This window comes from Mus caroli, unplaced genomic scaffold (assembly GCF_978045245.1).
Source record: "Mus caroli unplaced genomic scaffold, Mus_caroli_1 scaffold_17, whole genome shotgun sequence".
In the NCBI taxonomy this organism is placed as follows: Eukaryota; Metazoa; Chordata; class Mammalia; order Rodentia; family Muridae; genus Mus; species Mus caroli.
The window spans coordinates 30,566,310-30,578,814 of record NW_028227272.1 but is presented as its reverse complement, the minus strand read 5'-3'; the positions used below and the strand labels follow the sequence as shown (position 1 = coordinate 30,578,814).

General features: G+C 46.0%; 1 protein-coding gene across 1 annotated transcript in view; it reads right to left on the bottom strand.

The window, feature by feature from the left end:
• Slc12a8 (solute carrier family 12 member 8) overlaps positions 1-12,505 on the bottom strand; it is a 154,845-nt gene that overhangs the window by 118,991 nt on the left and 23,349 nt on the right. The window contains exons 3-4 of the mRNA XM_029470724.2: positions 11,591-11,782; positions 1,731-1,962 (exon numbers count right to left, since the gene is read on the bottom strand). Coding sequence (XP_029326584.2) covers positions 1,731-1,962; positions 11,591-11,782 — 424 coding nt within the window. The remainder of the gene's footprint in view (positions 1-1,730; positions 1,963-11,590; positions 11,783-12,505) is intronic.

The following is a 12,505-nucleotide window of genomic DNA, read 5'->3' as shown; positions in this document are numbered from 1 at the left end:
ATTAAACACAGAGTTCCTGGAGTGCACAGTATTGGGTGTTTTCTACAGCATCCTGGTGACAGCTATGTATGCTGAGGACAAACAACACAAATCAGAAGGTGGCAAAGTTACAGACCTCCATGTCACTTAGAGACACGGGATGTTGGGTTCACGCTGCAAGGCTTCCATGAAGCTCAGGAAACCCTGCATTAGATTAGACCAGTGGTTCTCCACCTCCCCAACGCTGTGACCATTTGATATATCTCCTCATGCTGCAGTGACCCCCAACCATAAAATCATTTTTGTTGCTACTTCTTCTTTTTTTTTTTTTTTTGATTTATTTATTTATTACATGTAAGTACACTGTAGCTGTCTTCAGACACTCCAGAAGAGGGCATTAGAACTGGGATTAGAACTCTGGACCTTTGGAAGAGCAGTCGGGTGCTCTTACCCACTGAGCCATCTCACCAGCCCCTTGTTGCTACTTCTTAACTGTAATTTTGCTACTGTTATAAATTATAATGTAAATAACTGTGTTTTCTGATGGCCCTAGGTGACCCCTGGGAAAGGGTCGTTCAACCCCCAAAGAAGACACAACCCACAGGTTGAGAACCACTGGAATAGCCAGTGATGGGTTCACTGAATGGTTGCAGCACCTCTGAACATAGTGATGCACACCTTTGGTCCCAGTGCTTGAGAGACAGAGGCAGGTGGCTCTCTTTGAGTTTGAGGTCAGCTTGATCTACATACTAAGTTCTGGGACAGCGAGAGCCACATAGTGAACGAAACCCTGTCTCAATACAGTAGAATAGAATAGAATAGAGTAGAATAGAGTAGAGTAGAATAGAATAGAATAGAATAGAATAGAATAGAATAGAATAGAATAGAATAGAATAGAATAGAATGAATAGAATAGAATAGAATAGAATAGAATAGAATAGAATAGAATAGAATAGAAAAGGATATACCGTTTACTTTATCCCAAAGAATGAAAACCTGTACCTGGGCACTTGATCATTTTCTATGCTTAGATAAGGATCACACATTTTTATTTTGAAAAATAATTTAGCATATCGAGCAACAGATAATCGAACGTTTCAGTAGCCATCTCTGTGAAATGACAACTGTCAATATTTGTCATAGTTTGCTCTGTTTTACAAGATAAGGTCTCAGTATTGTGTTCACAACCTTCCTGCCTCAGCCTCACAAATATTTACAGGCAGGTGGCACCATGTCCAGAAACATACATTTACATCAAGTTCTTAAAATAACCTGGAAGATAACATCGAAGTCTGTTTTCCTCTCTGTCCCTGCATTTCTTTCTTGCTCAGGGTCCCAGTCAGTGCTATGGAGTTGGTCTCTGTTCATCTGCTTGTACTTTTGATTGGCCGAAGTTGTGCTATCTACATTTATTTTAATAGAAAAAAAATGAAACAGAATCGTGGGAAAAACATGAAATAAAAGTGTGTGTGTGTTATGTGTCTGTATGTGTCTGTGTGAGTGTATATGTCTCTGTATGTACTTTTGTGTTTGTGTGTGAATGTGAGGGTTGTCTGTGGGGGGACATTGTGTGTTCAGGGGTGCTTGTGTGAATGGAGGGGCTTCTGGTCCCAGGGAGCTGCACCCTGATGGACTTGCTCACATGATTAGGACCAGCCCACCCTAGTCAGAGGTACAGCCTGCAGGAGAGGGAGGTTGCCCTGAAATCACACCTATCCATAGCTACAAAGCACTACACTCCAGGGGCTTACCTGGGTCCAGGTGGGTGAAAGAGCCCACCACAAAGTCCAGGGTCGAGACAGCCAGCAGGAGCAGCAGCAGCAGCTGCAGGCGGATAATCCACTTGACACCTGCCAGGTTGATGCCCAGCAAAGCCAGAAGCACAGCAACTGAAATTCCTCGCACTGCCCAGATGTCCCCAAGTCCCAGCAGATCTGAGATGGACTCCGCAAAGCCGGTGATGTACATAGCACCTGCAACACACTGCCGGGCAATCCCCGATGGGGAGAGCCAGCAACAGAGAGGCATCAGCAGCAGACCCACCTGCTCACGGACACACACACAAACACACACACATGCACCAGCACTGTGGGAGAAGTGAGCAGGTGACACCTCCACTGTCTTGGAGGAAGCATCGGTCAAACCTGCTCTTCCACCGGGGGACCTGACTTAGGCCCTATTTCACATCCACATCTTGAACAAGAGAGGAATGAGCCCTGGGTTGAGAGCTGTCAGTGGTAAACAGGGCATAAAGATTATGGGATGTTGGGTCAGGATTTGGCCTTCTCTGCTTGCACTATTCAAGAACTAAATGTCTACAAGAAACCAGTGCACACAGGGCTCTGTCCTCAGAGCCACCGAAGCACACTCCCAAAAACATTTAAACGCCAATACTTTTAACAAGAGTGCATGTATAAGCGTATGTGGGAATGAGTGTGTGTATATGTGAGCATGGGTGTATTCGAGTGTGTATGTGTGAGTATGTATATGTGTGAACGAGTGTGTGAGTGCATGTATATGTGTGAATAAGTATATGTATGTGAGTGTGTATTTGTGTATATGTGTGTGAATGAGTATAAATGTGTGAGTGTATGTGTTTGTGTATATATGTGTGTGAATGAGTGTCTGTGGATGTGTGTGTGAATGGATGGATGTGTGTATATGACTATGCATAAATGACTGTGGGTATGTGAGTATGTGTATGTGTGTGAGTGAGTGTGAGTGTATATATGTGTGTGAGTGTGTGTTAATGACTATGGATATGTGAGTATGTGTATGTGTGTGTTGAGTGTGTGTATGTATGTAAGAGTGTGTGTATGTGTGTGTGAATGAGTGTGTGAGTGTGTGTATGTGTGTTAATGACTGTGGTATGTATATGTATGTGTGTGTGAGTGTGTGTACATGTGTACATGTGTGTATATATGTGAGTGTGTGTTAATGACTATTGGTATGTGAGTATATGTGTGTTGAGTATGTGTGTGTATGTGAGTGTGTGTGTGAGTATGTGTGTATGAATGAGGGTGTGAGGGTGTGTGTGCATGGCTACCTCTTTCTTGAAACAGGGTCTCTCAGTGGCCTAGAATGCTAGGCTGACTAACTTGTAGTAGCCCCATGGATCCTCTCACCTTGGCCTCTCTAGCATATGCCACCATCCCTTGTTGGCACTGGGTCTGGGGATCAAACTCATGTCCCCAGTCTTGCAGAGCAAACACTTTACTGAGTAAACTGTCTTCCCAGCCTGTAAATCTGGTGATTTGGTTTGGTTTGTATCATTTGCTTTTGGTTCTTTAAGACAGAGTCTAACACTGTAGCCCAGGCTGACCCAGATCTCACTATATATCCCAAATTAGCTTCAAACTCACAGTAATCCTCCTGCCTCAGCCTTCTGATTGCTGGAATTATATACATGAACCACAATTCTTGGCAGTATTTTTTAATTAGTTAGCTGCCAACACTTATGTTATCCGATGGCACACACCTCTAATCCCCGTACTCAGGAGGCAGAAGCAGGAGGCTATCTGAAAGCCAAGGCCAGCCTAATCTACATAGGCCACCCAGCGATATATAGCATGAGCCTGTCTCAAACACATACATAATATAAAATTTAGAACTAAAATAAGAAAGAGTGAGAGGCACACCTTTTCAATGTGATGTGTGACAAAGGTGACCACAGGCTACCCAGGTGGCATCAGAGCCTCATCCATCATTCTCTACTGGTCGAATTGGCAGTAAATATCCCACACTGAGTAAAGTTACATGCTAACTTAGACTGATTTCTTCCAGCTATATAGCAGATACAGAAATAACTACTGCCCAGTGAGCAGACAGCCCAAAGGACTAGAATTCCCAGTCCTATAAGACAGTAGCTAGTCTGATGTCTAACCCAGCTAACCCGTCCTTCCCTTGGCTCATTAAAGTGCCCAACTGTGAGTATCCCTCTGGCCTCACTCAGCGCGCTGGAACACCTTAATGGCTACACTCATTCATACACTGTGTGCTTGCTACGTGATTATCTTATAATTGCCTAGGGTCATAATTTTGCATTTTTTAGAAATATTTGAAAGGCAGGCCCAAACAAATAGTGAAGAGTGACATGAACTGGGCCTGGTGGTGCACACTGTAATGCCAGCACTTAGGAGGTAAAGGCAAGTGGATCTCTGTGAGTTCAAGGTCAACATGGCCGACAGAGCCACACAGTGAGACTCTGTCTTTAAAAAAAAAATTTTTTAAAGTATCATGTGGGGCCAACAAGATGGCTCATCAGGTAAAGACACTTGCCACCAAACCTAATGACCAAAGCACTTATCACCAAGCCTGATGACCAAGGCACTTGTCATGGAGTCTAATGACCTGAGTGTGAGTTCCAGGACTCACAGGGTTGAAGGAGAGAGTTGAGTCCTGCAAGTTGTCCTTTGGTTTCCACATGCACACCCACACACATACATGCATACACACATGAGCATCCTCACATATACATGCATACACATATGCACGCGCACACATGTACATGCATATATACATACATACCCACACACATACGTGCATACACACATGTATACCCACAATATACATATGCACACATGCACATACAATACATGCATACATATATGCACATCCTCACTGATAATAAATGCATACACACACCCACACACCTATACATGCATACACACACACTCCACACATTCATGCACACACAAATGCACAATAAACAAACGTTATAGAATTCCAATGGCAGGAGCAAAACTTTGCACAATCATCATCAGTCACCTGTCCTCAGCTTGGCCACCTCCCTGAGCCCCAGGCTCTGCTGGTCAGTGCAGGCCTGCCCTTGCCATTATCGCAGGGACAAATACAGTTCAAGTTTATTCAACTTCTTTCTTTTCCATGAGCTCGTTCTTACCCCTCCCCCCACCCCAGTCTCTCAGTAAGCGTTCCACTTACCCGAAGTGCTATATGATTATCGGGGTCCAGATTCTATTATTGTTTCATGGTTATAAATTTGTCTCCTGCAGCAAGAATTCAAATACCCTTTAAAGACAAAATATTTGGGGTGGAAAGCCGGCTCAGTGGATAGAGCACAAGGAGGCCCAAGTGAGAAGGCTAATAATGTTCAGAACCCAAGGGAAAAAGCTGGCCGGGTGTAGTGCTCGATGGTAATCCTAGCACTCCTTTAGGAGGCACACAGAGTGGTGACGCACACCTTTAATCCCAGCACTCTGGAGACAGAGGCAGGTGGATTTCTGAGTTCGAGGCCAGCCTGATCTACAAAGTGAGTTCCAGGATAGCCAGGGCTATACAGAGAAACCCTGTCTCAAAAAAACAAAAACAAACAAACAAAAAAAAAAAAAAACCAACCCCCCCCCAAAAAAAAGGAGGCACACAGACCAGAGGGGAGCTCCAGGAATTCCTAGCTGGAATTAGTGAAGGCTGAATTCAGCAAGAAGCTCCCTGCCTCAATAAATAAAGAGTAATGGAAGGAAAAACCAGTGTCAAACTCAGGCCTTTACATACATGCATACACACACGCACCTATACACAGGGGAACACGTAATCACACAGGTACACGAATCACAAATACATGCTAAAAATTTTAATGTTTGTGTCATGTCTTCAATATCTTCTTCCATTTGCAACGCATGATGCACACACTTGGTGAATAGTGTGTGATACGCCGACTTTCAATGTCAATGTCTGTGGCCTACATTACTACTGTATCGTATCTCTCACTCTAACTCAGATAAAGCTGGCTGAGCAGCCCCGACAAGAGGACACATTATCAACCTCTTGCTGCTTAGTTAGGAAGGAGGAAGTCTGAATCCCTGTGAACACAGAGAAGCATAGGGACTCCCACCCCACCCCCGAGCCAGGGTTCTGTAGAGGAACAGAAGCAGTGGATGTGTGTGCAATTACAAAGTGGATGTCCTGGGTTGGCTTGCACAGTCAGAGGCTAGGTAGTCCTGTGATGGTCATTTACAAGCTGGAAAACCAGACAAAGGCATGGCAGCTAAGTCTAAGCTGATGAGGGACAAAGATGCAGCACCAATCTAAAGCCAAGGGTCTGGCAGCTCCCTAGAGGTCACTGGAGTGGGTCTGCACTGAAAGGCTGCCAAAGCTGGCGTCTGCTGTTCATGGGCGGTGCTGTAGCACTCATGCACCTGCTGAGGAAGACATCATCATGCCCTCGGACTTCCTCTGAAATCTCATCCTCGGCCTACCAGACTGTGGCACCCACATCCACAGCTGTTGGTCCCCCTCATGTCCCCCTCATAGACACAGCAAGAAGTGGGCTTTACTCCCTCTGTACCTAACCAACTTGATAGGTAAGGTTAACTATCAAGTTAGGGATGAGGGCACTTGTCTAAAAGCCCAGCACTAAGAAGGTAGAGACAGGAGGGTCGTGAATTCAAGGGTAGCTTGGATGACTTGGCAACATTCAGATAGACTAGACGATACAGTGAGGTCCTGAGTGCAGAGAGGGAAGAGCCCACACACACCATCAGAGATTATGGTATTGCCTTTATATTTCCAACAGGTAGACACACCCATCTCCTCGGAACCAGAATGCCTAGGGGTGTACCATCAAAAAAGTACCTTGCACCCTTTTGCCAAGTGAGCCCATCTCAGTGAAAAGTGCAACCTGTACATGAGCCCCCATAGGCAAGAAGTATATTCCCTTCCAGCTACATCCGGCTTGGGACAGCTGACACGGGGCGGGTCTGAGCCCCAGGCCTTCCCGGAGCAAGCCAGCTGTCCTAAGGCATCCAGGCTAAGAAGTTGCTCTTCCTTGGAAAGCATTACTGAGTTTCTGTAAACATTCCCAGAGCTCATTAGGATTGCAAAGTGTTTTCATTACCTTCTGACATTTATAACAAGGGGCTTTTTCTCTTTTTTTTAACCGTTCTCAACATGGAAACCTCTGACACTCCCTGCCACATAAGGTGGGGTGGCCACCATTATAGAGTGAAGAGGCTGTTTTCCCAGGACAGAACATCCAGCCTAGGGTGTTTGTTTTGAATGAATCAGATGCTCAGGAGACCTGATCGGAAGCTGGGTGTTCCTCCCCTCCACACCCTCTGTCAGGCTCAAATCCTAATCTCGGCTGTAGTAGGCAGCCAGTATGAATTTTGCTCACTCCCACAGTGAGAGCTCTAGGCCTCTGTCTGGTCTTGAGAAACTTTCTGTTGGTGTAGGGAATCCAGCACAGAGCACATTAGCCATGAAAAATGTTTTACATCACACTGCCACATCCAAGTGAGGAGCCCAAAGAGGCCCCTCAGATGGACACGGATGAGTGGAACAGGGACATAGGAGGGTTTCTAGCTGGCCTTGGCCATAGTCTGGTCCCATAGGGTAAGTGACTAGGCAGGCCTCAAAATTGAGGCAGTGAGGTTTGTATAAAGGTGTGTGTGTGTGTGTGTGTGTGTGTGTGTGTGTGTGTGTGTGTGTGTATGGTGTGTATGGTGTGTATAGGACATAGCAAGGTTTTTTTTTTTAAGTTTTTGTTGTTTCATGTGGAACTTTTTATCAATTTTATTAATTGTAATTTTAAAGAATGGGTACTTTGCTTGTGTGTATGTCTATGTACCGCTTGGGCAACTGGTGCCCATGCAGGCCAAAAGAGTGAGGGAGTCAGATCCCCTGACCACCCTGTGGGTGCTAGGAATCAAATCTAGGTCTTTTGGGAAAGCACTCGATGTTCTTTCTTAACTGCTGAGCCTACATGGCAAGATTTTAAAGTCCTGATTCTAATCAGACATTAGAGATTTTAGGCCTGTAATTCTAGCACTTGAGAGGCTGAGGCAGGAGGCTCACCATGAGTTCAAGGTCAGCATAAGCTACAGAGAAAAAAAGACACAAAGTTGAATGGGTAAGGAACAGGGGTGAATCTGGGAAGAGTTGGGGTGTGTCTGAATATGATCAAAACACACTGGATGAAATTCCCAAAGAACTAATAATAGTAGTTTTAAAATATGGAGGCTGTAGATAGCTCAGTGGTTAATAGTATATATTGCACATTACAGAGGACTCCAACAATGTATTAACTCCAGCTCCAGGAATCCAACGCCCTCTACTGGCCTCCATGGGCCCTGCTCTCATGTGCTCAATCCCTCACCAAAATCATCACATGGACATGATTAAACATAAAACAATACCCAGGCATTGGCCCACACCTTTAATTCCAGGACTCAGGAGGTGGAGACAGACACATCTCTGTGAGTTCAAGACCAGCATGGTCTACACAGTGAGTTCTAAGCCAACCAGGGCTACATAGTGAGACCCTGTCTCCAAAAAACATTGGGTGTTTGATATGTGACATGAACTGAGAAGGACGACGATGGAGGTGGAAGGCCACAGGAAGGAGGCAGGGAGGTGGAGGAGTGGAAGAGCTGATAAAAACAAATCTCATGTGGAAAAGCATACAGGGCTGGAGGGATGGCTCTACAGCTAAGAGCACTGGCTGTTCTTCCAGAGGACCTGCATTCAACTCCCACCATCCACATGCCAACTCAAGCCTGACTGTAACTCCAGTTCCAGGGCTTCAGACATCTGAAAAAGGCACACATGCAGGAGAAACACCAGCGAACATAAAATAAAAATAAATTATATATTTAAAAAAGAAGAAACCCTAATAATATTTCTCTATAAAGATTAAATAAAAGTTGTGGATCAATCTATCTTGATTGACCAAGAGGTGGATTCAAGTGATTGAAGTAAGGAATGAAAAAAGTGTTACTACTGCCAGACTTAAAGAAATAAAGAGGAGAACAGGGGAACAGTTAATATATCCGTACTTCAGAGAGTCAGGATCAAGTGGATAATTATGGAGAAGGACACAGCCTACCAACATTACACAAAACAGGAAATCAGGACACTCCTGTGCAGGGAGAGAATATGCAAATAATCAGAAAATGTAAACAAGTACAACCAAGAAACCCAGGACCAGATGGTGGCACTGATGTGTTCTACTTCGCATTTATAGAGTTAATGCTAACCGTTTATACACTCTTCCAAAGACTAGAAGAGAGGGGAACCCCCACCCCCGCCAAGTAAGTCCTCATAGCAGTGTTAATGCCACACCAAAACCAGACAGAGGCATCTCACGGAAGCTGCAGGCCAGCATCCCTGGGAAGTGTGTGCCAACATCCTCTCAGCAAAGTTGGAGCAGATGGAACAGAAACCAATATAAGAAACACAGGGTAAGGCCCCTGGCAAGAGACTCCACCCAAAGGAGCTCAGACAGCCAAGGACCCATCAGCACCGACTACAGGGACTACCGACAGAGGCCCAGGCCCTGAAACTTCTCAGCCATGGCCACCTGTGCTGGGCAAACCTTGTGAAGATGCTTCCTGCTAGCCAGTCCAGCTAACCATAGCAGAGAGACCCCGCAGCCTCTCCTCACTTAGGATGCTCAGCTCCTGTCTTCATTTGTCTGCCCAGAGAGTGTAGAAAGTGAGGCTGTCCACATGACCAGCCTGCAGCCACTGTGGCTACAGGACAGAGCAGGAAAGCATCTTCCTCCCTATAACCCATAGGGTGGCGAGGCAGGCTGGTGATGACTGTAAGCCATCTGAAAATGCCAGTCACGGGGCAATGTATGTATCAAACTCTTTTGGATCTTGTAAATTTTGCATTGATTAAACGTTTTTCCTCATGTGAAAATCCAGCTTCAAAAAGGCTTCAAAATCTGAAATTTGGTGGGGTTTGTTGTTTGTTTGCTGTTTTTCCTGTTTTGTTTTGTTTTGTTTTGTTTTGTTTTGTTTTGTTTTGTTTTGTTTTGTTTTGTTTTGTGACAGGGTTTCTCTGTGTAGCCCTGGCTGTCCTGGAACTCACTCTGTAGACCAGGCTGGCCTTGAACTCAGAAATCTGCCTGCTTCTGCCTCCCAAGTGCTGGGATTAAAGATATACGCTACCACTGCCTGGCTGCTGTTTTTTCTGTTGTGTGAGAGAGAGGTTTCCTTTGGTTGGGTTTGGTTTGGTTGGGCTAGGTTGAGTTGGGTTGAATTGGTTGTGTTGTGTTGGGCTGGATTGAGTTTGGTTGGGTTAGGTTGGGCTGAGCTGAGCTGGGTTGGTTTGTTTTGTTTGGGCTGGGCTGGATTGGGTTGGGTTGGGTTGGGCTGGGTTGGGTTTGGTAGGGGTTTTCCCTTTTTTTTTTTTTTTTTTTTTTTTTGTTTGTTTGTTTGGTATGGTTTTCTTTTTTAGAGACAGTATCTTACTATTTTGCCTGGCTGACCTGATGGTCACAACCCTCCTGCTTTAACCTCCCAGATGCTAGGATTATAAGCATAGGTCACCACGTCCAGCTTCAAAATATGAAAATTGTAAGCAATGCTCAATGTGATCAATGCTCAAAAGGTTTTGGATTTTTGGAGCATTATGGATTTTGAGTTTTAAAATTATCATACTTCCAAATCTTTCTCCAATAAAAACAACTGCCTTGCCAGGCAGTGGTCGCACACACCTTTAGTCCTAGCACTTGGGAGGCAAGAGGCAGGCAGATCTCTGAGCTCAAGGCCAGCCTGGTCTGCAAAGTGAGTTTAAGGACAGCAAGGGCTATAGACAAACCCTGTCTCGAAAAAATAACACAAAACCAAAAAGCAACTGTCTTTTCCAAGCAAGTAATGAAGTGCCTCCCATGCACCTGTCCTACTCACAGCATGCACACCCTCACATATGCACACATACCCATACTCACACACTCACACATACTCTCACATATGCACACACACACACACACACACACACACACACGTTCAGATACTCATGCACACCCTCACACATGCATACACACTCACCCACCCTCACACACTCATGCATACCCACACACACACACACACACACACACACACACACACTCACACATTCACCACACACTCATGCCCTCAGCTCTGTGCTGTTAGAGAGTACGATGTATTTAGGCTGATCCTGTGTCTCTGCTGCCTGCCTACAATGGAACGTAACAAGGGCCCACCCCACCCCCCTTTTTTCTTTTTTAATTGTTTTTCAACCACTCACTACCCTTTGTTTCTCCATAAAACCCTCTTTGGTCCAAGCCATAGTTATAAAAGCTACTTCCTAACGTTCCCATGTTGTCTTCGCAGCATCAAATCTCATCCCCATGTTTCAGCTAAATGAACTCTAGTTGAGCTTTGGAAGTTCCCCCTCGCCTGCTGGTTTTCTATCTGGCTTTGTCCACTGCAGTGTGGGCTCCTCATTGGATTGCAGCTCAGTCTAAGTATCCAAATGGGGGACTGTGGCCTGCTTAAGGCCACCCAAGCCATCGGACCTGCCAGAGCCTCTCTGCCACAGGAGACCCCTCTGGCAGACGTGCGATGCCCACCCACAGTGCAAAGTTGCCTGCCATGCACACCTCTCCAAGAAAAGCTGTTAGACTCTGGCCCTGGTCACCCTAGGAAGTCAGAGGCAGAGATGGGAGGAGACAGGAGCTCTGGAGTTCAGGATTGGTGGTGCAAGCTCCGGCTCAGAGCCCAGTGTGGTCCTCTGTCAAGCGGAGCCCTTGTTTTCACCCATGTGCCGTCCTCCCCCATTCCTCTCCCAGACAAATGAGGAAGTGAAGAGAGACACTGGCAAATGAACAGGTAAGATATCTCACCTGTCCAAATACATAGAGCAGCCCCACAGTGCCTCCCATCTGCCCACCAAGCACCGAGGAGATCATGGAGTAGACGCCACCACTGCTGATCCCGCCATGCTCTGCGACGCCAATGCCGGACAGCACAGTGATGAGGGCCACGAGGACGACGAAGGACACCAGGAACAAGCCCAGGAGCACACCTGTGTTTCCCTGGGGCAGAAAGGGAGGGAGTATCAGAGTTAGGAAAACCATCTCTCTTAGAGCTGTTCCCGATGGAAGCCCTGGGCACCTCCATCCACTAGGTGATCCACAGGGCAGAGGGGCACTACGAGGGGTGATGAGAAAAGAAGCAGACAGTACTGGGAGAGCTGAGGCCCACACAAGGTTTCAGGTGGAAAGCCCACCCTTCAAACTCTTACAACTTCATACCACATGTCGATAAAGTGAAGGCAACTCAAGAGAGTCACCAGCAGGACCAAGAGATGAGCTGGCTCCACAGTTAAGAGCACAGTTGCTCTTGCAGAAGATCAGGGTACAGTTCTCAGCGACCACGTGGTGGCTCACAACCATCTCTAATTCCAGTTCCAGGAGATTTGATGCCCTTTCCTGACCTCTCAGGCACCAGGCATACAAGTGGTACCCATTTATGTAGTCAGACACTCCTACACACAAAAGTAAAATTAAAAAAGAGAGAGTGGAGACTGGTGAGGTGGCTCAGCGGGTAAGAGCACCGACTGCTCTTCCGAAGGTCCTGAGTTCAAATCCCAGCAACCACATGGTGGCTCACAACCACCCGTAACGAGATCTGACGCCTCTTCTGGAGTGTCTGAAAACAGCTACAGTGTAATCACATATAATAAATAAATAAATCTTGAGAGAGAGAGAGAGAGAGAGAGTCACCAGGAGCTTGCAAATCCACCATATAGGTAACCT